Source organism: Balaenoptera ricei, chromosome 21 (assembly GCF_028023285.1).
Source record: "Balaenoptera ricei isolate mBalRic1 chromosome 21, mBalRic1.hap2, whole genome shotgun sequence".
Taxonomy (NCBI): domain Eukaryota; kingdom Metazoa; phylum Chordata; class Mammalia; order Artiodactyla; family Balaenopteridae; genus Balaenoptera; species Balaenoptera ricei.
Window position 1 is genome coordinate 9,012,806 of NC_082659.1, and position 26,224 is coordinate 9,039,029.

General features: G+C 40.3%; 1 protein-coding gene across 1 annotated transcript in view; it reads left to right on the forward strand.

The window, feature by feature from the left end:
- CSMD1 (CUB and Sushi multiple domains 1) overlaps positions 1–26,224 on the forward strand; it is a 1,821,295-nt gene that overhangs the window by 911,052 nt on the left and 884,019 nt on the right. The window contains exon 5 of the mRNA XM_059909813.1: positions 6,290–6,497. Coding sequence (XP_059765796.1) covers positions 6,290–6,497 — 208 coding nt within the window. The remainder of the gene's footprint in view (positions 1–6,289; positions 6,498–26,224) is intronic.

Consider the following 26,224-nt stretch of genomic DNA (forward strand, 5'->3'; position numbering starts at 1 on the left):
TAATGGTTACTTATTTTTTTTTAATACATTTTACTTTTTATATGTGGTTTTTAAGTTTACATCAGATGTTTACGGAGCTCGAAATAATTCTTCAGTTTCCGGGAAGATCTCCCTTTCTTAATGTTTTGCTTTGATTATTTTGCTTTCTCTGCCTGCCTTGGCTTTAATTCTTCTTGAAATTTCCCCACTGCTCTGCTGAGAATAAAAATAATATTTCTGGACTTGTGGCTTAGGTACTTGATGAAAACAAACAAAGCAAAACAAGCAGTCAACTAAACCCCTCCTGGTCTGCTACCATGATGAAACTTTCTTCTTGGCAATTAATTTTTGTCTGAAATACCTCTCCACTTAGAGGCTTGCTATTGTTTTTAGTAGAGTATTATTTTTTTAAACTTCATGCTTGAAAATGCCTCCTATTTCTGTAAATAAATTAACTTTTCTATTTCTACTCTTAGAAATGATATAGTTTGATGCCATGCTTAGGCCCAGAAATATATATTACTGTAGTCCCATTTTTCCTACTGAAGGTGACTGAACATAGGCTCCAGGTAACTGGTATATGTACAGGAAATGCTGAGTCATTCACACACTGTGGGGGGAGAAAAGAAAAAAAAGAAAGAAACTTTACTGAGTTCCCGGCTGCCTACTAGGAATAGCAGACCTGTGCAAAGGCAAGCTCATAAAGCTTATGGTTCAATGCTTTGCCCTTAGCAAAGTGCTAAGAAGTTACAGAGCAGGATGAGGAGACAGGGCGTGGTCCAAAGTAGATGCCAGTTCATACACAGCGGTCAGAGAAGGTGGACCCAGGAAGGGGACTAATGAACAGACCGGAAGGCAGGCCAGTGAGTGCAGAGGCCCCGGGGCAGGGACCCACTTGGCTGTGGTCCCAGCAGGCTGTGGTTAGAGGGGGATCAGGAGAGGTGGGGTGGACAGAGGCCAGCCAAAGTGGGCGTGAGATGGGGGCATTGGGTCAGATCACCTAGGGCTTCTCAGGTCCTGGTCGGGTTTGATTTTATTCCGAGTGGGGATACGGAAAGTTTACCAGTTTTGAGTGGAAATTTTTAAGATTCAGGTTAAATTTTAAAAGGATCAGTCTGGTTAATTTGAGTGAAACAAATTCCAGAGAAAAGATGAAAGTAAGAAGATCGTTTAGTTTTCAGTGCTATTGTGTGTGTGCTTGTAAGTGTATGTGTGTGTGTCTGTAAACAGAATTAAGAGATGATTCCAAAGGTCTGTGGCCATTATGTAAAATATATATGTTATATATATATATATAAATCTAGCTAACGATCTCTAGTTTTGAGACCTCTTTATCTAATTTTCAAGTAAAGCATTTGTTTTTAGTATTTTATTTATGAATAATTAGAGAAAAAGTGTTAAATTGTTTAGTTACTATGTTTTTGCAATGTTACTGATTTATAACCAGTGAGGCCTGCCTTGTGAAAGCATATCTCAGAAATTATAAACGTATGTATTTAAAAAGGTAATTTGTCATATAAAATAATTTAAATTACGTTTGTCACACACGTATTTTCCATCAAAATACTAATCCTAGTGTTAGAGATATGTTAAATAAAAACAACATTAAATTTATTATATCTATACTGATTTTTCGGTTTTTCTAAAGAGTTAACATATTTTAGTTTGGAACATTTAATAGCTATTTCCTAATTAATTTCTTTATCAAAAAACTGTATAAAGTGTACCAAAATGAGAGTATTTTCAAATGCTATTTCAGCAACTTGAATTCTTTTAAATTACTTTAAATAAACATATTATCTAAGGGGAAATATTTATAGTCTTCCTATGTTTTAATAAGTTTAAATAGGTCAAATATCTAATCAATGATTTATCTCAGCTTAAAGAAAGACTACTACACAGCATTTTAATATGGTTTTAATTCCTCTTGTTTAGAAGGATCTATATAATACCAGTGAAAAGAACTGGGAAAAGCACTAATTAAATTCATCTAAATAATTGGTTCTTAATGAGGGGCAATTCTGTCCCCACAGAACAGTTGGCAATGTCTGGAGACATTTTTGGCTGTCACAATGGGGGCGATAATCTTGGCAATTAGTGGGTACAGGGTAGGATTCTGCTAAACCTTCTACAATGCAAAGGACAGCATCTCAGAACAAAAAATTATTTGGCCCCAAATGTCGGTGGTGGAGAGGTTGAGAAGCACGATCTCAGTGTTATCTCTTTATAATAACTTTAAAAAGGAATTTGCTTTCTCCTTGCTGCTCTTTATTATAGGAGACACCTGTAATAATGAGGTGTAGGTACCTCCTAGAAAATGCAGGGTCTTCCTTCATGTACATTTCCCGAGTAGATAACTGAAAAAGAGATATGAGTGAATATTTTATGATTGTGGATATCTCAGATTTTCCTAATTTTCCCTTGGAAATTGGTGATGTAGTTAAAAATTAGGACAGGGATATATCATACTGTGTCTCTATGTTCCTTGGGGCCTTTAGATTGAGAGATTTTTATCTCTGAACTCTGAACTGTCACTACTACTATTGCTGCTATACTAGTCTTAACGATTACAAATGACAACAAAAGCAAAATCAGTAAACGCATATTGAACCACAGTAGAGTCTATTGCATAATGCTGTAAAGACCAGCTGACGTAACCCATGGCCTTAGCCCAAGGCTAAGGTCATAGAAGTGTCAGCTTCATCCTCAGGTCCATCGAGATACCAGCAGTTGCTCTAGTAAAGTTCAGTTATCGTCAGTATTTTTTATTGGGTACTTTAAAAATAATATATGGTGAGATACAAAAGTAAGTAAAATATCATACATGATTTTGAGGGGGTTTTTTTTGGAGATATTGAGAAATATAAAGAGATTTATTAAGGGACTGGGCTCATTGGTTTTGGAGGCTGAGTCTTAACACTTGCAGTCAGCAAGCTGCATCCCGGGGAGACAGGGGTGTAAGTTCCAGTCCGAGCCCATGTATGAAGGCAGTCAATCCAAGAGACTGAATTCTCTCTTAATCCACCTTTTTGTTCTATTCAGGTCTTCACCCTCACAGACATACTCGAATAATGTTTAACCAAATATCTGGGCTCCCTGTGGTCCTATCAAGTACCCATGACACCTCTATTATCCTAGCCTCAGTCCCACGAGAGTAGACTCTGAGATCCAGACTTAGTGCAGCTAATGTATTTGGGAGGTGATTCAGGAAGCAAAGTGAACTAGTGAGGAAGTAAGGCAGGAAAGTGAAGAATGCCATTGAGGTGTGTTTTAATAGGGTTAGTCTTGTGGTAATTGGTACTAAATCTCTCTGGGGCTTATCTGATACTCCATGTAAGTTACAGTTTAAAATTTCCCCACCAAGGGGAGAGAAGGCGGAGAATTTATTCACCACATTCCATCCCTCACTGTTTCTGGGTTATTCCTGAGTGTATTTCCCAGTCTCAAACGGGGCTTATATTACCCTTCCTCACATGCTATTACATTTTAGATGTGTAAAATATTATAGTTTAGAAAACAAATTATCTTACAAAACTGGGAAGAAGCTAAACCTGTTAAAATGTTTTGTTGGAAAAACATGTGAAGCACCATTGCAGTTTCTGTCAAACACACACAGACATATTCAAACACACATACACATGTTACCTCACTCTGTACAGTTTTTTGTTAAGTTTATTATCCAATGAGTGGTATGAATTATTTTTGTTTTGTTTTATGTGCTTAATTATCAAAGAAGATATCATCAATCAGACAACCTGATAGTGTTCTGTAATATTTTATTTGAAATGCTGCATTAAGAATTATAATACATCCTGCATCTGTTTAGCCTGACATAATTCTAACTGTAACTCATTTAAAAATGTTCTGTGGTCATTAAAATATCTACCAGAGAAAACACAATGGTGATGGCAGCCTTGGAAGAATTATAGTTTTTGTTCTCTGCCAACTTTTTAATTTTCTTTCTCTTTAGTTTCATTTTCTATTCTTTTTGTCTTCCTCAGACAATCTACTCCTAGTCCCAACAGAGCAGCCATAAAATCGCACCACTTGGCTGCGCCTGTGATGGGCACCCCAGGCTCCTCTGGAGTTAGTGAGTACAGAACTCACTCGCTAGGCCGTTCAAGCGTGGTCCTCCATGACCTGCTCAAGCCCTCACCTGAAGTCCTAGGAAAATCTGGATACTTAGTGTCTAAACTCCTAGAGTCATTGGATCAAAGGAAGTGACACTGGAGGTTATCCAGTTCAACCACCCTCATTTTAAACAGAAGGTAGATGTGTTGCTGAGAGATCAGGGCTGATATCAGCTTGCAGATACCAGCACAGCTCTGTCAGCTGATAAAATATTCCTATACCAGGTAATATATAGCCACTTCCTGGAGCCCCTGGAAACACGATGTCACCCCAGCTCAGTAGACACCTCCTACAGGTCCTCAGATCTTCCGACAGTTGAGCGACCAGAGGGAGAAAGGCTGCAGGGGAGGAACTCCAGGGCCCTGCCCTAGAGCTACAGCCGAGGTCCGTGGCTGATGTCTGGTACCAGTGCATACATACTCTTGTCAGGTAGGTTTAGCGTCACCTCTGTTCGGTCAAGGTCACCAAGATATTTTCCCCAAGAACCCAGTATGCTTCTTATCCTCTTCACTCTTATTTTATGGTTAGAGTGTATTATGCACACAAATATACCTGTTTCAAGGTCTTTTAAATCATAAATAATGCTTCAGTGCGTAGGTTACAGTTTCAAAAATCCAGAATAATTTGATATGAGTGGTTCTCCTCTAACACTTGGGAAGGAGAGCTGTTTGCTCGCCAGCTGAATTACAAACCACTTATGCAGTCTTCGCTGTCAGATTTAATATATTTCATTTTAATCACCCAACCACAGCATTGGATTCGAAAACTTTTAAGTTTATATGTGTGTGTGTGTGTGTGTGTGTGTATAAACTTTTTATATATAAGTGTGATATGCTTATATACACAGTTTTTTATTCAGTAGCCAATGTAAATATCTGTTCCAAGTGATCTCGTCTGTCTAGTCCCACAAGCTGCCAAAGGCAAATTTCCCATCTTGGTAACAGGCTGACTTTGTCTATCACTCTAATTGTAGCGCTGATGTCCCTAATTGTTAAATACAATTGTCCCTTGGTATCCACAGGAGATTGCTTCCAGGTTCCCCTGCAGATAACAAAATCTTTGGATGCTCAAGTCCCTTACATAAAATGGCATCGTATTTGCGTATAACCTGCACACATCCTCCTGTATACTTTAAATGATTTCTAGAATACTTATAATACCTAACACAATGAAAATACTATGTAAATAGTGGTGGGCATGCAGCAAACTTAAGTTTTGCTGTTTGGAACTTTCTAGGAATTTTTTTGTATAGTCTTCATCTGTTGGTAGAATCTATGGATGCTGAATCTGCAGATATAGAGGGCCAAGTGTATACTGTTTGCCAGGATTATCTGATAGGAAAGAAGGAAGGGAGGGACAGTATTTACAGACTTGTCTTAAATCATGTTACTTCACAAATATTTATCTACCCTATACATACAGTTTACTACGTACATAACGTTTTGTAATAGATGATTATATAAATTGAATACCATCTATTTTTTACTCTGTGGAAAAAGTTACAGGATCCATTTCTCTTCAAAACAATATTTATTCCAATGCTAATTTGTATCCTAAATGTATTTTAGCTAACTGACCTTTTCCTTGTCACTTTTCCAAGATAATCCATTTTAAGTTTTCATGCAACTATTTCCTACTCAGAACTTTTTTATGAGTTGATGTGTCTCTGTTATCGTATTATTCAAGAACTTATCTGAAATTCAAAACCAAGTGCACATTCCAAACTCTACAGGACATAAAGATTAGGGCAACTGCTTCTTTTAAGATCACTGTATTTTCAAGCCAGCTCTCAAAAAATGAAGAAATGATGGCCGCATACTGTTAAGACTCACAACGTTGCCAACTTATTTCCGTCTTTCAAGATGCAGAGAAAACCTTTGAAAATACGGTTAAACTGTCTGTGAACATCAGGTGTATAGTAACTGCACGTTCCAGATTTTAGAAAAGACACAATTTCACGTCTTTCTATAGTGGCAGTTCAGTTAACAATGCGATGTAATGGGTAGACTTTTTAAGTCTTTCTGTAGAACTAAACAAACCAGGAGAAACCCTTTGTCAGATTGCGTGTCGCTATTCGGGGTTCAGAAAATATGCGTCACTGATCGAGAGTGACACTCTGTGGAGGTGCTTGTGTATGAGGCCATTTTCAATACGCTTCCTTTGCTTCTGTCCTTTGCAGCTGAGGGGGCCTGTGGCGGGACCCTACGGGGCACAAGCAGCAGCATCTCCAGCCCCTACTTCCCTTCAGAGTACGAGAACAACGCCGACTGCACGTGGACCATCCTCGCAGAACCCGGGGACACCATTGCTTTAGTCTTCACTGACTTTCAGCTCGAAGAAGGATATGACTTCTTAGAGATCAGCGGGACAGAAGCACCATCCATATGGTGAGTACTGGACAGGAAATGTCCTTACCACTTCCCACAGTAGACTTCAGAAAGTTGTGTTCTTTCCTTGCCTTGCTCTTTTGGCTGCTAAAATGTCATCTATATTGTGACGGATTTCAGAGTTTCTAAGATGTCTTTGTGCTGGTATTTGGAGCTGGAGATGTTATCTGGCCTTGGGCACTGGAACGTATCATGTCCTCATTTTGGATTCTTATAAAGCAACACAGAAGATGGCAGCTAAGTGAGCTAAGCTAGTTTTGGATTTGGTCTGGAGCTGATTCAGTGTAAACAGATATTTTTAGACAGTGGAGATTTAAAAATGTCATGTCGCCAGCCATTTGTTGCCTCTGCTGCAGATGTGTGATTGTGTATGTCTTTTCCTCCCTGGAGATGCTGCACCAAATCATATAACCACCTATGAGGGTCACAGGCAAACCATAAATACTAACCCGATATATAGATAATGCCAGTCATCTGATGATCAGTTCTCTGGTGTGTGTGCTAGTGGTTAACAGAAGAAAACCTGATCAAATCCATTACAGTCTCTGGTGTATGGTGTTTCTTGTGTGAGAGCAGCTCTAGCTGTGTCTATAAGTACAACTGAAAAGGGAGAATTCGAAGAATAAATGTTTAAAGACTTAGGATATACTTTAAATTATGTCGTTTGTTACGGGTTGAACTGTTTTTTTTGTTTTAATTTTTCAGTTTCTTAGCATTTTAAAAACTGCAGCTGTTATCTATTTCAGGTCTTGAACAATAATGAAACTTGACAATATGTATGTTCAAATTAAGTTGGAATAGAGGAAATGTTGGCTGTTTATGCATTGGTGGAGGAGATGAAATGAATGATTTTGAATATCTCTATAGGTTTAAGTCTATATTTCAGTACAGAGACTGAAGGATAAAACTATCAAACCTGACAAACGTCATAAACTGTTTTATGTTTTAAAACAATTAGCAACATTGAATTTTATTTTCCAAGGCTCAAAACTCAAAGCAGAGGATTCATATTTATAGTTTAAGTCATTTCCTTTCATTAGTGTTATTGTTCTTATGTTAAATGCTACTTCAGTTAAGAGAAAAATAACCACTGCCTCTGTGATCTTTGTTTTTAATTTCATTGATCTGAACAATACTTTTAGATCAGGCAAGGTTACCCTTTTGCTTATTTCATGTTATACAATTTAAAGACTCAAGGATTGGTTTATGTTATTATCTATCTACCTTTTTGTAACATCAGAGTTAGTGGAAACAGATACCAAACTGAAAGCTGAATGTCCTGGATTTTGCTCCAAGTTCTGTCACAAACCATCCTTGTGACGTTGGACAAATCATTTAACTGCTTGTATAAGAAGGGGCTATCCTAAATGAGCTTTTAAATTAATTCATTCAACATCTACTGAGTGCCTTTCTCTGTGTATCACTGTAGGAGATTCAGTGATGCAACACCTTCCTAGTTCTAAAGTCACCTTGTTTTGGTTTCCAGAAAATCATTGCCATGCAAAACTACATGGTGACAGTTTCTCAGAAATCCAGTGACTCATGGTAAAGGCCTTACTTGTGAGAGATTCTAGAGATGATGGGCATCACCTGGATGGTGAGGTGTCAGGCTGGGGGAGAGAAAAAAAAGTAGGCATATCGGAGGATGATTGTAGACTCCACGGTCAAGGTTGGCTTTCGCCAAACAAATGCCGTTTATGTAGGAAAGGAAACTCGGATGTCCATATCCAAGTCCGAAAGAAAAATAGAAATGCTGAGCAGAGATGCCAGTCCCAGTGGCGCAGAGCCTCGCAGAAGGCCTTGCGGCGCATTCCCACACCACGTGACCGCCCCGAGCAGGGAGACCTCCTTCGGTTCACCTGTCTTCAGTAGGCGGTCCCCAGGAGTGAGACGATGTTACTTGACTTGGTTTTGCCCGTTTCTTCTTTTCTCATCCCCGCTGGTTTCTTTTGCATCCTCTCCTCCTCCCTGTTTTATCTCCATCGGTCCTTTCCCCCGACGCGGGTCCCCTCCTACTTCAATACCAGACTCAGAAAAATGTGCTCGGACGGGGTCTTGAATGTGCTAAAATTGCCGTCTGTCGGAAATGCCAGGTGAGGCCACGGCAACCTGCGGGGCCTGATAGCAACAACTCACAGTCGTGACATAGAGAATATTGTCGTGGCAGCCAGAGAAATTGCCCTGTGTCTTCCTGGTGTTTGGATTCAGACTGGAAGACGTTTTCCAGCTGTCTGAAATCGCCCCGTGTTTGCCAGGACGCCAAGATCAATGATCCAGCAGCAGCTGGGAAGAACTGGGCAGTTGTTGGAAAAGCTGTCCGTGGGACTTTGACCCTGGGTGCCTTCTGGTCTGATAAAATGGGTTGCCTGTTGGTTCATTGTGATTTCTCTGTTTCGACAGCCATTATCAGACGGAGAGTTGTGGTGAACATTATATCCTCCTGATGATTTGTATTTTCCTGATGGCTTGGCACAAAAGCCCCGTGGGGTAGTTATTAGTATATTTTTCCTCTTTTGATGAAGCGTCTGAGAGGCACGAAGGGTAAGAGATGGTAAAGTGGGAGTACTGGCAGAGCTCCAGCTGGATCTGAAGGCCCCTGAACCCAAACTGTGTGTTCTTTTTACTGTAAGACCATCCCCCCCATGGAAGAACCCAGGTCTGAGCTTAATGGCCCATCAGGAAGTTCCCTTTTCTCTGTTTCAGGACTGCACTTTGGATCCTAAAGCCTTGGGCAGACAACCACCATAGGGGGGGAGATGGGCCACTTGAGAAGCCATTTAGCACACACGCTGCATCAGGAAAGTCAGGGACAACAGGGAGAATGTCAGGGATGGCATTGAGTGTTTATCACAATTATAAAGAGAAAGATCCTGACGTGGCATAGGACCCCTATTCAACAGAAGGCTCTTCAGTGGAGGCAGAAAAGGAAAAGATGGTTTTCCTAAATCATTACTGAAACACACACGGGCACATTTACAACACAAAACAGGATCGCTTGAGTTACCTTCTCAGATTTATACAAATGCATAATAGGGCTTATCTTCAAAAGAGTATTATTTAACCGTAACTTGTCAAGTGCCGGCCTCTGAAATGTTTCATGGTCTAAACCGGTACATTTAAAAGATTTACCCATCCCCGAATTGCAAGAAAAATACTAAGCGGCCGTGTAGGTGGATGCGCTTCCTTTCAGGCACAAGGGTACACGGCAGCGGCAGTAGGACAGTGCTAATGGCTGTGAGTAGAGACAGTGCACACACACGTATAATTTTCCAATAATCTATTTTTAAAAGACAGACTATACAAGCAAGGGCACTCTGAGAAGAAGCTACTTGGAAAATTGTTAAGAAGAATAATAGGATTAGCCTTATTTTCATTTCATTTGGAGTGAAATTACCGACTCAGCTATGTTTTATGTAAGGGTTGCCATGGCTACAGCAGAGGCAGTCTAAAAGTGGTGGATGATGTAAAGTCCCAGAATTATTCGTGTATTAAACGTGGCCGGGGTGTCGTCACTTAAGCCTAATCGACTCTGTGTACATCAGAGAGAGCTGTCATGCCTAGTTGTCTTTGCAACGTGGTCCAGGAATTACGGTTTTTTCCTGCAGTTAAAAACCTGGTTAACAGTAAAGCTAGCCACACATTCTTACTTTCTGAAGTGATTTGATGGGGTAGCATCTAACTCCTAATTCCGGAAGTATCAAGAAGGCAGAAAATTGATTTTATTTCAGAGTTAAGTTACTAAGGTTTCTAAATTAAGATACGATGGTTAAAGGGATGTTCCTAAGAACATCACAGAGTCTTGACAAGAAACGAGGAAAAGAGCATTTACTATCTTCAAAATATGCACTCATATTTGGGAATAATTATCTACCCCATTTCATGGCAGAAAGTGTGTGTATAGGGTAGAGAAGGAAAGAAAACAAGGGATAATAGATGCGTTTAAAATATGCCCCAAAACTTACTTACATGCATCAGTTTCTTAAAAACCTTCAGCGACTGAGCCATGGGCCATCGGAATAAAACCCGAAGGCCTTAGCGTGTCATTCGAGGCTTTTCAGAGCTTGGCCCACCTTGCCCTCCAGTCTGGCCTTCTCCTCTGCCCGGCAAGCACCCCTCACTTTGCCCCACTGAATGCACCCCTGTCTTCACCATAGCACGTTTGTGTCTCTTGCACGCTTGTTCAGGAACCAGCCTCCACAGGGAACGCCCACGTGGCCCAATTTAACCAACATTAAATTAACATATGGATGGTAGAGCATTCGAAGAAGTACCACCAGTGGGGCAGACAGTTATATATCTGCCTCCCTGGAAAACCTCAGTGATCATCAATGCAAGAATGCTTCTTGGCTGATTTAGATTAGAGCTGACTTCTTATAGCAATAGAAAATCTGTTACTTTATGATATTTTTTAAGGCTTAAGTTCAATCATTCACTAACCAACATGACTCTACCCCTTTGCCTGTCTGGGCCATGCAAGATTACATATAAGAGAGCAAAAAGTAGTTTTGTAACTACACTTTATTTTGTTCCCATTAACCAGGCACAACTTCACCATTAAACCAATCTAATCAGTGACTTGCTGAAGCCAAAACAGAACTTCAGAGGAACTGGCGAAGCTGAGTGAGCTTCAAAGAACCCTTGAAGGGTCAGTTAACACCTAGGATGTTTATCCAGCTTGTCACTTAATTGATAACTGACTTGGTGTGTATTTAATTTCTAATGAGGACGGACTATTGAGGCGTGCACAGAGCATAGACGCCCTGAAATCAGTCCTGCTCTCCTGCCCAGGGTACAAGAAAGGAAACCCCTTCCAATCTCTCCTCATTTTATTTGTTAACTGTTCATTTTAAAATCATTTCACAGAGAACTTGTAAAACCAGCTCAGAGAGTTGGTATATCACCCAGCCCAGCTTCTCTTAACAATCACGTCTTATACAGCCCTAGTATCGTCGTGGAAACCAAGAAGTTAACACTGGTACTAACTAACTTACAGACCTGATCTGAATTTTCCCTGCTGCCCTTTTTCTGCTCTGGAACTCAGTCCAAGGACCTTCACGGCACTGAATTCCGTCTCTTTCGCCACCTCCACGGGGCGACTGTTTCCATCTTTCCGTTTCCATAAACTTCACCTCGCTCACGTTAACAATACAGTCTGGTCACACTCTTTTTGAAAGACGATGGCGTTTTTCAGGCATAAGGAGGAGGAGGCCATAAAGCACGGCCCCATGACCACCAACTGAAATAATTGGTTTTCTTTCTTTTATGTTTTCCGTTTTAAATTTAAATTTAATAATTACGTTGCACAAACCTACTGGAATGTTTGCACCTCAGCATTTTCTATGGAGCAAGCATAACATAAACAAACATCGTATGTGTGTATGTGTGTATATATATGTATACAACAGTATATGAATTTCTACTTCTCTTGAACCTCTACATACTATGCAGAGGCCTAAGGCCATAATTAACATGATATTATCACAGCCCCTTTCCTAAACCCCTCTTGTACTCAAAATATCTTTCTCTAAAAATTTCTTTGAATAATGTATTATTCTTAAAAAACCTTACACTGAATAATAATATTCAATAAGTATTGCTATGTACCAGGCAAATGTAATCAGTTGCCACTACTTAGAGATACTATTATCCCCATTTTATAGGCGAGAAAAATGAACTCAGAGAAGGTTAAATATCTTACCACACAGCTACCAGGTGGCAGAGCAGGGGCTGAAACAGAGACAGCCCCAAGCTGTATTTCTTCCTTTATTTAAATATATCAAGGTGATACTTCTTTAATGTTTTTAAGTCAGGAAAATAAAAGTAAATAAAATACTTTTATTAAAAATTTTATTATTAAAAATAAAAGAAGTATGTTACACTCCAGTATTATCCCAGAATGACTGCAGTTCTGTCTGGCCTCATTGGACACCAAGGGAAGCATGAGGCCACTTCAAGTCTAGATCTGGTCCTGTTACTCCATGGTGGTGACATCATGACCCCTTCTTTTACAGTCTTCTTCTTCTGTGTTATTAGGTATAAGGTAAGGTAATAAATCTTAACTTACTTGTCATGTATAGTTGTGAGTATAAATACAATAATGGATGTTGTAAGTCTTCTAAAAGGGGGCATATCGTAAAGACATTGCCAACAGTGTAAATATGAAGGCTTCCCATCTACAACTTTGACTCTTACATTAGAGGTGGTGGGAAAATAATGGCCAGCCCCGATCATCCCAAACCCTCCAAACTCAATAAGGAAATTTGTCTGATCACAGCCAATTCTATGCAACGGGGAATTTGTAACCTGGTCTGAGACATTCTTTCCCATGCATCGTCCAGATGACACTTCCGTTACCTACGTGATTAGGTGACCCCCCGCCCCCAACCCCGTCCACAAGGCTTACGCAAACCCCCTTTCCATCCTCTCCCTCTCCCGTTGGCAGCTAGCTGCCTGAGGACTCTTTACCCCAACGGGCAGCAAAGGAATCACTGGAAACAGTGCAGCTGAGCCAAGCAGGCAGGCTGTGTTTCGAAAAGCTTCCAATCAGGTGTACTTTTTCAAGGCACTTATTTCCCTCCCTTTTCACCTGAAATGTACCATCTGTAGTAGGTGCTGAAGGAAGAGTCTTTCTTGCTGGAAGTTGCCTTGAGGAGAAAAGGAGGCTGTCTCTGATGGGCCAGGAGAAACTTCTGCCTATTTTCAGTCTCCCACGTCCTCTATCCCCAATTCACGACCAGGCAAACATACCCCAGGTGAAGACTTCCGTGCCCTGCAATCTCCCTCCTAAGGATTGTGATGGGTTTCTTAGTAGGTACCCTGGTGCCATTTTATTGCCCAGAAGTGTCTCATTTCCATATTTCTTCACAGATGTCTGAAATACCATCAGAGTAGTTCATCTTAGATAGCTTTCATTTTGGCTGAAATCAGTATTTAGAATTTCAAATATATACAGTTGATGAAGTTAAACTATGTTCATCAATAAATATTTTGAACATAGGAAATTTATATGATTTATTTAATGGTGGTAGCTGTGGATAAAATGTAGTATTTTACACCAGGACTACATGCAAAAAGACCAGACCAAGGGATGACGAAGAGAAAAAAAAAAAGCATTGCTGGTCCCTAAAGATGGAACTGATTAGAGAGCCCCAGAGTGTGGTTCTTTACCAAGTCAGGGTAGATACCACATGTCAGAAACCTCAACTCTGCTGTGATATTTCTCCTGTCATAGGAAAGCCCAACCACTTCACCTGATGTTACTGAAGGTTACATTTCCTGTAAATTATCAGTGTTACAGGCAGTGGGAAAAATTTCCCCTTTAGGAATATAAATTCATTTCACACAATACAATATACTTGTGTTTTGTTCTTGTTTTTGTTTTTTTATAGTCACCCCTCTCTCTTTTTGTATGTGGTCTTTTCCAGAAAGCAAAATTACACTTAAATTAACACTTTTAAATAAATATCCCTTTTAAAAACACACTGCCTTTTAAGAGGCCATTGTGCCAACTCTATTTTAGCCATCCTCCGATAATGCTTGCGGGCTTTCATTTATTCTCCAAATCAGCCAGATGTGTACGTCATGGTATTCCAGCTGTACACTTTGATATCTTCATTTAAACTTTCTCCCCAAACTCTGAATATCTAATTTTCCCTTTCTTCTTAAAGTTTGTACAATTTAATGGAGGACTGGTTAGGAGAATAAGGTAATTTTGTGCAGTCTAATTCGTCTCTGACAAATGTGACAATTTATTACTCGGGTTTCATCCTATGGGCACGTGCCATGTGAGCTTGGTGAGTCCTGTCTGTGAGCAGTGGCTGGAAACAGGAACGTTTCCCATCTTTGGACTTTAATAAACACAAGAGCTTAAGTCACTCTGATTTGAAACCCTTTAGACAATTATAGCCCATCATTTCTTTAAAAATGTATATATCCTGGAGGTTTTTATTTTTGTGAATTATAAATTTTAAAATAGCTGGAACTTGGGAAATCTCCTAATGTGATCCCTTTATTGGTTGGATAAGGAAACTGCATCCTAGAAAGATCACGTGCCTTGCCCTACAGTTTGGGGTTAGTGGCTAGGAGAGAAGCCAGGCCTTCTATCTGTCATCAGAGCTGGACCTGCCGTCCTGTGAGGCTGTTCTCATCTGGCTGGGGCAGGGGTGGCCTGTGACCTCTAATTTTTCCATCTTCTTTCCATAAGCAGGCAGCTTGGAATAGTAGCTAAACCAAGCCTACTGATTCAGACTCGGGATCTAGTCATGGTTTTGCAACTTGTGAGGTTGATGGCACAGAGTGGGTTTCCTCTAAGTCCCAGACCCCTGTCTGTAAGATGGAAATGGCCCTGACAGGACCTCAGAGGCTTGTGAAATGGAGCAAATGAGGGGTTGCTTGTGAAGTGCTCAGCAGAAGGCCTGCAATGTACAGGATTTCTGTAACTAGCTGCGTGTTTATTGCTCTAAGAAACAGCGCCGTAGAGACTTCAGAATTCTACCTTAGAACACAACAGTAATCTGTTGAAGTTAAAATCTTTTTTAAAAAAAACCCACAATTTTGTTTTTAACCTGTATTTAGTTTTAAAAGGCTATTTTCAGCAAATAACCTTCAATATTTTAATTATAAAAGCATCATTTCTTTTGTGCTGAACTTTTCAAACCTGTGTCTTATCTTTGCTCTGCACCTCTGTGAAAATAAAACTGCAGTCATAATATTGCTTTGAAAGAAGAGTTAGAACCAGATGCTGACCCCTGTTTGTGTTTTGGCAATGTGTTCCACCACAGTAAATCATTTTTAACGTTCAGGGATATTGTCCATATACACCATTCAATTTTTTGAAAATCCAAATACTATATATATATCCAGGTCATTATACTATTTTTTTTATATAAATGTATTTACTTACTTATTTTTGGCTGCATTGGGTCTTCATTGCTGCTCGCAGGCTTTCTCTAGTTGCGGCGAGCTGGGGCTACTCTTCGTTGCAGTGCGCGGGCTTCTCATTGCGGTGGCTTCTCTTGTTGCGGAGCACGGGCTCTAGGCACGCAGGCTTTAGTAGCTGTGGAATGCGGGCTCAGTAGTTGTGGCTCGCAGGCTCTAGAGCGCAGGCTCAGTAGGTGTGGCGCACGGGCTTAGTTGCTCTGCGGCATGTGGGATCTTCCCGGACCAGGGTTCCAACCTGTGTCCCCTGCATTGGCACGCAGATTCTTAACCCCTACGCCACCAGGGAAGTCCCCAGGTCATCATACTACTAAAAGTCTACAACTTAGTAAAAATATAGTGTGAGAACCATAGAATTTGTACCGAAGTACATATGTATCTATTTAGCAAACTTTTTAAAGGGCGTAACATGTGCCTGAAATTGTGATATATGCTAGTCCAATGCTTCTTAAATTTATTGTGTGTAGGAATCACCCGGGATCTTCTTTCGATGCAGATTACGACTCAGGAGATCTGAGGAAGGTACCGAGATTCTGCATTTCAGCAAGTTCCTGGGTGATGTGGGTGCCCCTGGTCTGTGGACCAGACGAAGAAGTGAGGGTCTAGAGTGTTTGTGGGTGGTGCAGAGAGTGGACAATAAGATAACTGCAATAATAACTAATTAAGTTTCAAGTATACAATACAGTATTATTAACTCTAGTCATCGTACTGTATATTGGATCCTCAGAACTTATCTTACAACTGGACGTTTGTACCCTTTGACCAAATCTCCCTGTTTCCCCTATTCTCAGCCCCTGGCAGCCACCATTCTACTGTCTGGTTATATGAGTTCTACTTGGTTTTTTAATTTAGATTCTACATATAAGTAAGATCATGCAGTATTTGTCTTTCTCTGACTTATTTCACTTAGTATAATACCCTCCAGGTCCATCCATGTTGTCACAAATGGTAGGATTTCCTTCTTTATTATGGCTGAGTAATAGTCCTCTGTGTGTGTGTGTGTGTGTGTATCACATTTTCTTTATCCATTTGTCCATAGGTGGATACTTAGGTTGGTTCCGTATCTTGGCCATTGTGAATCATGTTGCGACAAGCACAGGAATGCAGATATCTCTTTGAGATACGGATTTCATTTCTTTTGGTCTTATACCCAGAATTAGGATTGCTGGATCATATGGTAGTTCTATTTTTAATTTTTTGAGGAGCCTTCATACTGTTTTCCATTGCTAAGAGCATAGATCTTAAGAGTTCTCACCACAAAAAAAAAAAAAAACAACAAAAAACCTGTGTACCATGATGGATATGTTAATTACCTTGATTGCAGTAAATGCTGTATTTTTTAGTGTATATGTGTATCAAAGCATCATATTGTACATGTTAACCCTATACAGTTTTGACAATTATACCTCAATAGGTGGAGGTAAAAGTATTATTACTAATAATAATTTCAAGTTTTCTTGAAAAGTGAAAACTTTTTAGTAGTTATATTTCAGAGTATGATAATATAAGCTCTCTGTTCTTTGTTGAAATATATCTTATAATTTTGTAATGGGCTGCTGGTGCAGAATGGGGCAGATTCGGAAAGATTGGGTTCAGCATTGAGTTTCCAATTTGGGCTTCACATCAGAACTGCCTGGCGCCACTCCTCAGAGATTCCGATTTAATTAGCTGAACCAGCTCAGCTGTGGCGCTGACTGCTGGGACTGAGAGAGAGGGTCAGAAGAGAAAGAAACACAGTATTTCAGTGGCTTCCAACTATTTTCAGCAGTATTAGCATGTTTCCCGTCTATTAATAGTTGTACATTGAAAATAAAATTGTTTTGAACTCTTTTGGAGGACATTGGGCTAAAAAGTTAAACAGGTCCCTTTGCCAAAAATTCTCAGTCTTTTAATACCTTACTGGGCAACGTGGCTCAGAGGTCAGTTAGAGGAGGTTGCAATTCACCAAACGTATGTGACTATGAAGCGCTCATCTTTGGTGGGATATAGATTAAAACCTGGGACTGTGGGCTCAGGAAAGGCTGTGCTTTTCTTGATATATTACAGGTACTGTCCTGATCTGAACCCTGGCAACATTTACATTCCATTTTGCACTTGAAGCTGATAGTGACTTTATTCCAACTTGCTGTTTCTTCTAGCCATGCCTTCAATCCCTTTTCTCCATCTGCAGAATCTTCTCTTCTGCTGTGTCAGCAAAGTCCATAGTTATTCAGCTCAGATTGGTGAAAGAGAGTTGGCCTTGGAGTGAGAGAGATGATGGGTTAACATTTGTGTTTTTCCTGTCTGTAGCTGGGTAATTTGGATTCGTTATTCAAACTCCCAGAGTTTTTGTTTCCCGACTGTAAAATGAGGTTAATGATACTTATCTTGCTGGGTGAAGATTAAAATATAGGTCAGAAACCTATCACTGTCTGTGGTACAGAGATGCTCAGTAAACTGTATCCATCGTGATTATCAAGCTGTGTATGAAACATGACAAATGAGCAATCAGGGTAAAGAGAGCAAAGTTTGAAGAAAGAGAAATAATTACCCAGTGAGGTCATCAAAGAACATTTCACAGAAAAGTTGGGATTTGACACAGACCCAGAGAACAGAAAGGGTCTGGGCACAAAATTTCTGGGGCTATTTTAGACACAGGATGTGCAAAATTAAAAGTACAGATATGGCAAAGCACAGGAGATAGTCGATGATATGAGCTAAAGCAATCCATTTTTTCCACAGAACAATAAGAAATAACTTAAAATATTTGATGGCAAGCCCTATTTTTTCTTTTTTTTTTAAATTTTTATCGGAGTATAGTTGCTTTACAATGGTGTGTTAGTTTCTGCTGTACAGCAAAGTGAATCAGCTATACGTATACATATATCCCCTCTTTTTTGGATATCCTTCCCATTTAGGTCACCACAGAGCATTGAGTAGGTTTCCCTGTGCTATACAGTAGGTTCACATTAGTTATCTATTTTATACATAGTATCAATAGTGTATATATGTCAATCCCAATATCCCAATTCATCCCAGCCCCCTTCCCCCTTGGTATCCATATGTGAGAGGGTGTGGAGAAAAGGGAGCCCCCTTGCAGTGTTGGTGGGAATGTAAATTGATACAGCCACTATGGAGAACAGTATGGCGATTCCTTAAAAAGCCAAAAATAGAGCTACCATATGACCCAGCAATCCCACTCCTAGGCATATACCCAGAGAAAACCATAATTCAAAAGGACACATGCACCCCAGTATTCATTGCAGCACTATTTACAACAGCCAGGTCATGGAAGTAATCTAAATGTCCATCAACAGAGGAATGGATAAAGAAGATGTGGTACATATATACAATGGAATATTTCTCAGCCATAAAAAAGAACAAAGTTGGGTCGTTTGTAGAGACGTGGATGGACCTAGAGACTGTCATACAGAGTGAAGTATGTCAGAAAGGGAAAAACAAATATTGTATATTAACACATATATGTGGAATCTAGAAAAATGGTATTGATTATCTTATCTGCAAAGCCCTATTGTTTCTTGATAAAATGTTTATTGTATTCCTAATATCTGCTAATATAAGAAAAACACTGCTTCAGGAAAATAAAGGTGATTTTGATGTATTAGATAGATTGGGAAAAGAAGAAATGAGAGATATTAAACAATTACAAATTGCTGTGAGCGGGACACAGAATTTATAAGACTGTATGATCACAGGGGTAGAAAGAGAAAGGAAAATAATGGAGCTATTGAAAGCCAGAAAAGTCTGGCAGTGGACTTTGCAAATGGCAATGCAGAGATATTCCAACTTTCCACTTAAGCTTGAAACTTATTAAAAAGTCTACAAATCACAAATGCTGGAGAGGGTGTGGAAAAAAGGGAACACTCCTACACTGTTCAGTGGGAATGTAAATTGGTGCAGCCAGTATGGACATTCCTTAAAAAACTAAAAATAGAGCTAACATATGATCCTGCAATCCCACCCCTGGGCATACATCTGGAGAAAACTCTAATTCAAACAGACACATGAACCCCAATATTCATAGCAGCACTATTTACAGTAGCCAGACATGGAAACAACCTAAATGACCATCGACAGATGAATGGATAAAGAAGATATGGTACATATTTATACACAATGGAATACTACTCAGCCATAAAAAAGAATGAAATAATGCCATCTGCAGCAACATGGATGGACCTAGAGATTATCATACTAAGTGAAGTAAGTCAGAGAAAGACAAATACCATATGGTATCACTTATATGTGGAATCTAAAATATGGTACAAATGAACTTATTTACAAAACAGAAACAGACTCACAGACATAGAAAACAAACTTATGATTGCCAAAGGGAAAAGGGGGGTGGGAAGGGATAAATTGGGAGTTTGCGATTAGAAGATACAAACTACTATATATAAAATAGATAAGCAACAAAATCCTGCTGTATAGCACGGGGAACTATAGTCAGTATCCTATAATAAAGCATAATGGAAAAAATATAGAAAGAATGTATATATACATTCTTTTTTATATTTTATATATGTATACATCTCTGAATCATGTTGCTGTACACCAGAAACTAATGCAACATTGTAAATCAACTATACATACTTCAGTTCAAAAATTCAAATGTCCAGGACTCATGGCTGGAAAGTTTGGGGGTGTCGGGCTGTGTTCAGGGGTCTCCATTTTAATCAGTGCTCTAGAAGAGTTTCAAGGAACTCAACTTTTAGAAACGTGGGGATGACTTATGAAGAAACCCTGATACTCTCAGCTGGAACAAGGGAAGTTTCAGGGGCCTTTCCAGCTCGCCTCTTCCTCTTGCTGTTGCAGAGTACCAGGATGGTTCAAAATGGAAATGCTTTTGAAAGATCTTCCAAGGCAGCTGGTCCAAAATGAGCTGAGGGATCCTGCTCATATCAGCCTGTAGCTCCCAGCTGTGTGATCCTGAATTTTAGAGGGGGCTCTTGGTAGAAGGAAATAGGAAAGGAATCAGAAGTTCAAGAGACAGCGAAGACCCCGGGGGGAGCATCTGACTTAAGAATATAAGGAGGGAAACTTTTAGGCTAGAGTGAGTAAAGAAGAAAAATCTTGTAGCTTATGCAGAATGGTTTGAGATGTTCCAAGGAGGAAAGCACGACGAATTGGAAAAGAAAAAGTATCTGGGGGCCAGACAGATGCAGGGAAAGATCTCAGCATTGAGGAAATAATTCTCAGAGGCTGAGGTGAGATTTCTCCTATCTCCCTCACAGAGCTTTTGTGTGTCTACAGATTAGTGTTGTGAAGAGATTCAAGTACTAGGAGGGCACCACTCCATACAGGGAAATTGTTGGTGTTCAGAAGGAGAGCAAGCAAGTAAATTACGTGCACATTTTCTTTAGCTGTTAAACCATTTGCAGTGGGCAGTTCTTAAGCAGCAATGCCATTCAAAAGTGTGTGTGTGTGTATACATGTGTGTTAGACCAGACAAGAAGGTATGCATATATTTACTTTCTATTAAAAAAGAAAAGAAAAAACAGTGTAACATGTAACCCTAATGAATGGAAACAGATATGCCTGCAAGAAAAATCATTTATTCTCAGCAAATGTGCCCTGTACGCGCTGGGGGAATATCCTAAAGCATAAAACAGGAATTTAATTTATAACCCATTGGTGCTTCTTTGGTACTTTCTAATTTACCACCAGCTGTGGGAAGGAGCAGGGAGGTTCCTTTGACATCCATCCCTCCATACCCTGAAATTCAGAGGAGTCCAGGATCTATGGTGTGATTTTTCATGACAAGTCACACCTGAGTAACATAAAAGCTATGCTGTTTTGAAAGCTAAGAACAAGAACACAGTAAGAAAAATGCGGTCAGAGCAACCACGCGAGGTCAGTTATTATTTCTGAATCTGGATAATCCATCTCTTGCCTGTCATCACCAAATTCTGATTTGTGTTATTTTTGCAGAGTTACCATGAATTGAACTAAAACCCGAAATCAAGTACTGATTTTCTAAACATTGATTCAAGTTTTCTCTTTCTCTCTTGCTTTCTCTTTTTCTTTTTTGTGTACGCCGTCTAACACACACATGGACGAACGTTTGTATATGTGGGTACACATGCTATAAATGCTGAGCCCAGAACCAAGAAAATACATTGGTTTTTTGGGGAAAAAAATTGGCAGTCTGTTCAAATCAAGCTCTAGTTATATTTTTCTTCTCTTTAACAACAACAACAAAAAAATCAAAGTATTATACTTGGCTATAGCAATTTTTTTTCTTAATGTACCTACTTGAAAGATCATAATATTGTATTTAAGGGTGCTAGGATTCAAAAAACCATAGTCATTATTTAATGCCATATTCCATTATAGAAACATATATTAATGTGTCTCTATCTAGCTTTATCATCTTATAACCAGAGGTACTAACCGATTGAAATTAGATATTCCAAATTGGAAAACAACTACTCATCTGTAGCCTACGTTTTCCCTTTGGCAACAGATCGGAGTTTGGCTCAGTACATGGGGTACAAGTGTGCAATTTTACTAAGAACATCAATCTGGCGTTTGAAGTGAAGCTTGCCACTGATTTTTCAGTATCGTTTCACTGCATAGATCAAGTTTTACAAGTGCACCTTGATAGTTTTGGACCAGAATTTTCTGTGACTGCTCCATGCTCCGGAGCTGCAATTGACTATCCTGAGAGACGGTTCAAAGATTCCCTAAGGGAAGAATCTAACTGTAGTAGCAAAGGCCCATCATCGTGGAACTTGTAATGAAAATGCACTCCCCAGAATGTGTACCATGACCTAAGGTGGGATGCTATTTTAAAACATTGTGATAAAAGGAGTCCATGAAAGAAAAAAAAACAAATTCAAAAATAAAAATGGGGCTCGCCATTGACAAGGGCTGGTGTGGCACCTGTGGGTGGTTTTCTGTTCCAAGGTTTGGGCGTGTACTTCCATAAGCCTATTTTCATGGATGGCTTAATACACAGGTGAACGTTTGATGACAGTCTAGGTCATTTTAAACGTCGGAAGAAACAGGAGATATTTGAGACCATTTGAATTGCTGGAAATTCCAAGAGAAAGAAGTCAGCAGGCCCAGAATCCCAGCTCCACCATTTAGCAAGCTTTGTCTTCCTGGGCTGATCGCTCCCCTCTCTAAGGCCCATTTCTTTACCTGCAAAGTGGAATTTCCCAGGTGGTTGTGGGGATGGAGGAGGGAGGGTGTTCAGGGCTCAGCTCTGCCCTTGGCCCTGGGAGTGCTGTGGTCACGATGGTCACCGTCATTGTTGCTATCAGCATCTTCCCACTGCTCCTTCCTCTTTCCTTCTTTCTCCATTTTCCTACCATCGGCTTCTCCCAGATGGGAGGGGGGCATGTTCCTCCAGGTGTGCATGATTCCCTCTGCGCTCCAGCCTCTGAGGCATCCCAGTGGTGCGCTGGCATCTGGCCTCTCTGACAGCACCTTGCCCCGCAGACTTTAATAGGATCTTTTTTAAAAGTAGTGCTTCTTAATGACGGGTGACCTTCTAAATGGGTCGTCCAGACCTAAAGAATGCAAACCAATTCATGGTGAATCAGTACTCTGCTTCTCACGGAGTATTTAATCGTAGTAATCATGATCCGTGTATCGATTCTGTGGACCCATCACTGTTGTAAGTGCCTCCCGTATATTAGCTCCCTGAATTCTACCAACTACCCTTCATGTATGTGCAGTTATGATCTCCGTTTGCAGACGAGGAGACAAAGGCATAGAAAGATATCGTAAATCACTCAGCATCATACAACTCATAAACGCAGGTCCAGGATGTAAACCTGAAAACTGGAACCTTAGCGCAGATCGTGGTTCACTCTAACTAGCTTTCTATTACAGGAAGCCTAGCAGATGAAATCAAACATTTTTGGTAGGAGTACACTTGAATCTGATGACCCATTAAAGAAGGAGGCTCTAAGGCCTCCTCTTCCTGTCTTTGCCAAGTGCGTGGTGTGTAGGATCAAAGGTTCCCCACAGCATGTTTATCCAGTGTATGAATGAACTACCTAATAGTCTTTCTTCAGGGGACTCTTAGAATCAAAAAGAGGAATTATGGCATGAGAAAATCATTAAAAAGCAATCTGAAGGGGACATTACTGGTCTCATTTATCAAATTTGAAATGTTAAATGTGAGCCGTGTGTTGTGAAGAGAGTTTGAAAAGATTGAAGTAAACAAGGTTGCATTTTCTCTACTGGGGAAGACGTTGTGGATTCCATATTCTTGAGGTATGTGGTGCGTCCAGCTTAAATTTCACACCAACTCTCTGCTGGTGGTCTGCTGACATTTCGGCACGTGTTATACAAATAGCAAGGGACTGGAATAAACTAGTAGGATGGGCATTTCTGACTGTGGGGAAGCCGTAGTTTGCATGTGATCATTTCAGGGAACCCTGCGTATGGGTAGTCGTGTGAATCCAGATGAGGGCCAGGATGCAGTCTTTTGTGGAAAACCCAGTGGAAATTGCAGGGATGGGAGTTCAGCCTGAAAAGACTACCCGTAGCTGAACACAGGAAAGGATTTGCAGAGAAGCTGACCCTGCAGCAGTGGGGTCGTCAGCTATGAGGCGCCTCGGTCCTTTAGAGGAAAACCTAGGAAGAGTAAAAGATACGCAACTGTCCACATTTTGAAAAGGATAGGCAAAAACTTGAGTGAATTTTATTTGAAAAAGAAAAAATAAACTGGATAATATTAGCATAATAGAGCAAAAGGTATCCTTGGGGAGTGAGAAACGGAAGAAATTAGCTGCAGGAGGAGGTCGTTTCCATCACAGTGCTGAAGCCCCGAACAGAATGAGAACCCACAACCTCAAATGGGGAAGCAAAACCCAAGCAGAGAGGGGCAGAGCCACTTGATGGAAAGTTCCACCAAAGATGCTTTAGTAATCCTGAGATGTCCCTGACCACGGACAGGGAAAGCTATTTTATGCTGTTTGGAACACATCACATGTAAGAGCCCACGTTAAATCTGAAATCCAGGCACGTCCTGCAGCCTCTTCCTGGTACATGTTAATTATGATCTAAGATAGTGTTAAAATGTGCTCGGTGCGGGGCGAGCTCACTTTTCCACTAATAACGATGTTTCCACACGTGCCCATGGCTGATAACACAACGCATAGCTCCCACAAGTCTTAAAAGGGTTGGCATTAAATCATATATCAGAAAATGCTTTATAAACTGTAAAGCGCTAGACAATGATGAAGCCAATTGTATACTTAAAAAATGTAGAAAGGAGAAAAGTAACCCATTGGGAATAGAAGATGTGATTTTGATGAACCTGGGGGTTAAAAGAACTGAGGCACATCTGTAACATAAACAGTTTAAGATCCCATCTGTAACATAAACAGTTTAAGATCCCCGTGAGGTATTCTCCCTAGTTTTGATGTTTTACCTCTGGCAGCGTTGGCTGAGAATATATATTTACCTTATTAGAGGCAAATGGTCTTTTTGGAATATGCCTCTGTGGTTACTAGGTTTATCCGTGACTGCCTGCAATTCAAACAGCCTCTAAAATTTAGGTACTTTTCCACACTGTCTTAGTCAGCTTGGTCTCCCAGGATAAAGTACCATAAACTCAGTGGTTTACAAACAACAGAAATTTGTTGCTCACTGTTCTGGAGCCTGGGAAGTCCAAGATCAAGGTGTCGGCCCATTCGGATCCTGGTGAGAGCCCTCTGCCTGGCTTGTAGATGATTGTCTTCTCCCTGTGTCCTCACATGGGTACCAGGGGAGTGGGGGGGATGAGGGGAGAGCTCTGGTCTCTTCCTCTTCTGACAAAGACACTAATCCCATCACAGGGGCTCCACCCTCCTGACCTCATCCAAACCTAATTACCTCCTGAAGGCTCCACCTCCTAAAAGCATCCCATTGGACATTAAGCCTTCAACATGTAAATTTCTGGGGGGACACAAACATTCAGTCTGCAACACACACCATATCCTGGAGTTAAAAGCAAATTTAACAGCCATATCTCCTGCTTTCTCCCTCTCTCTCCCTTTAGCCTTCACAGCCATCCTCAACTTTTCATCAATATTTCTCTCGCATCTTGTAGTAGCAATCAACATCAAATAATACTTGCCTGGCACCCCTGACACAATATTCAGAATACGTTAGAAGATATTGCAGTCTGCTCCAAGAGAAGATGTCCTACATTTCCTGACCTAAAACATAATATCAATTATTGAGATTTTGCGGTACCTGTGTCTGTGTGTGCTTCACCCCGACCGGAGTTATAAAGTCTGATGAGGGACAAGGGTACCATATTTAAATGGGTAAAGTAGAGCCGTGTAATGTCGCTCTGTGTTGCCCACGTACTGCTGTGTACATCTGGAAGAGACATCATGTGGCCCAGGTGTTACACAATATTATTTTTCTTTTTCTCATCTTCTAATTGCTGTAAAGCCCACGCTTCTAGGAGACAGTTTAAAAGCAGTGGAACCTGTGGTTTGCAATCAAATGCGTATTATGACACTAATTCCCTATCCACTCACTGTTCCCATATTGTGTTCCTTTCATTAAAGCTAGTGGGAGCATTGGGAAGGTGATCAAGAGTAGACTAGACCTCAGTAAATAAAGGATGTCCCCAAAAAGGGAAGCTGCTTTCCCTTAAAAGCATCAGTACTGTAATGCACTCGTGTAGTATACTGGGGATACATCTTTTACACCAATATCAGAGCATTCAATTAGTGATAATTAGAGCCCAGCTGGGCAAGAACCATTTCGATACCACTGTGAAGAGGGTGAGCAAGGCAGACAACACTTTTCATTCAAATTACTTTCGCACAGATATG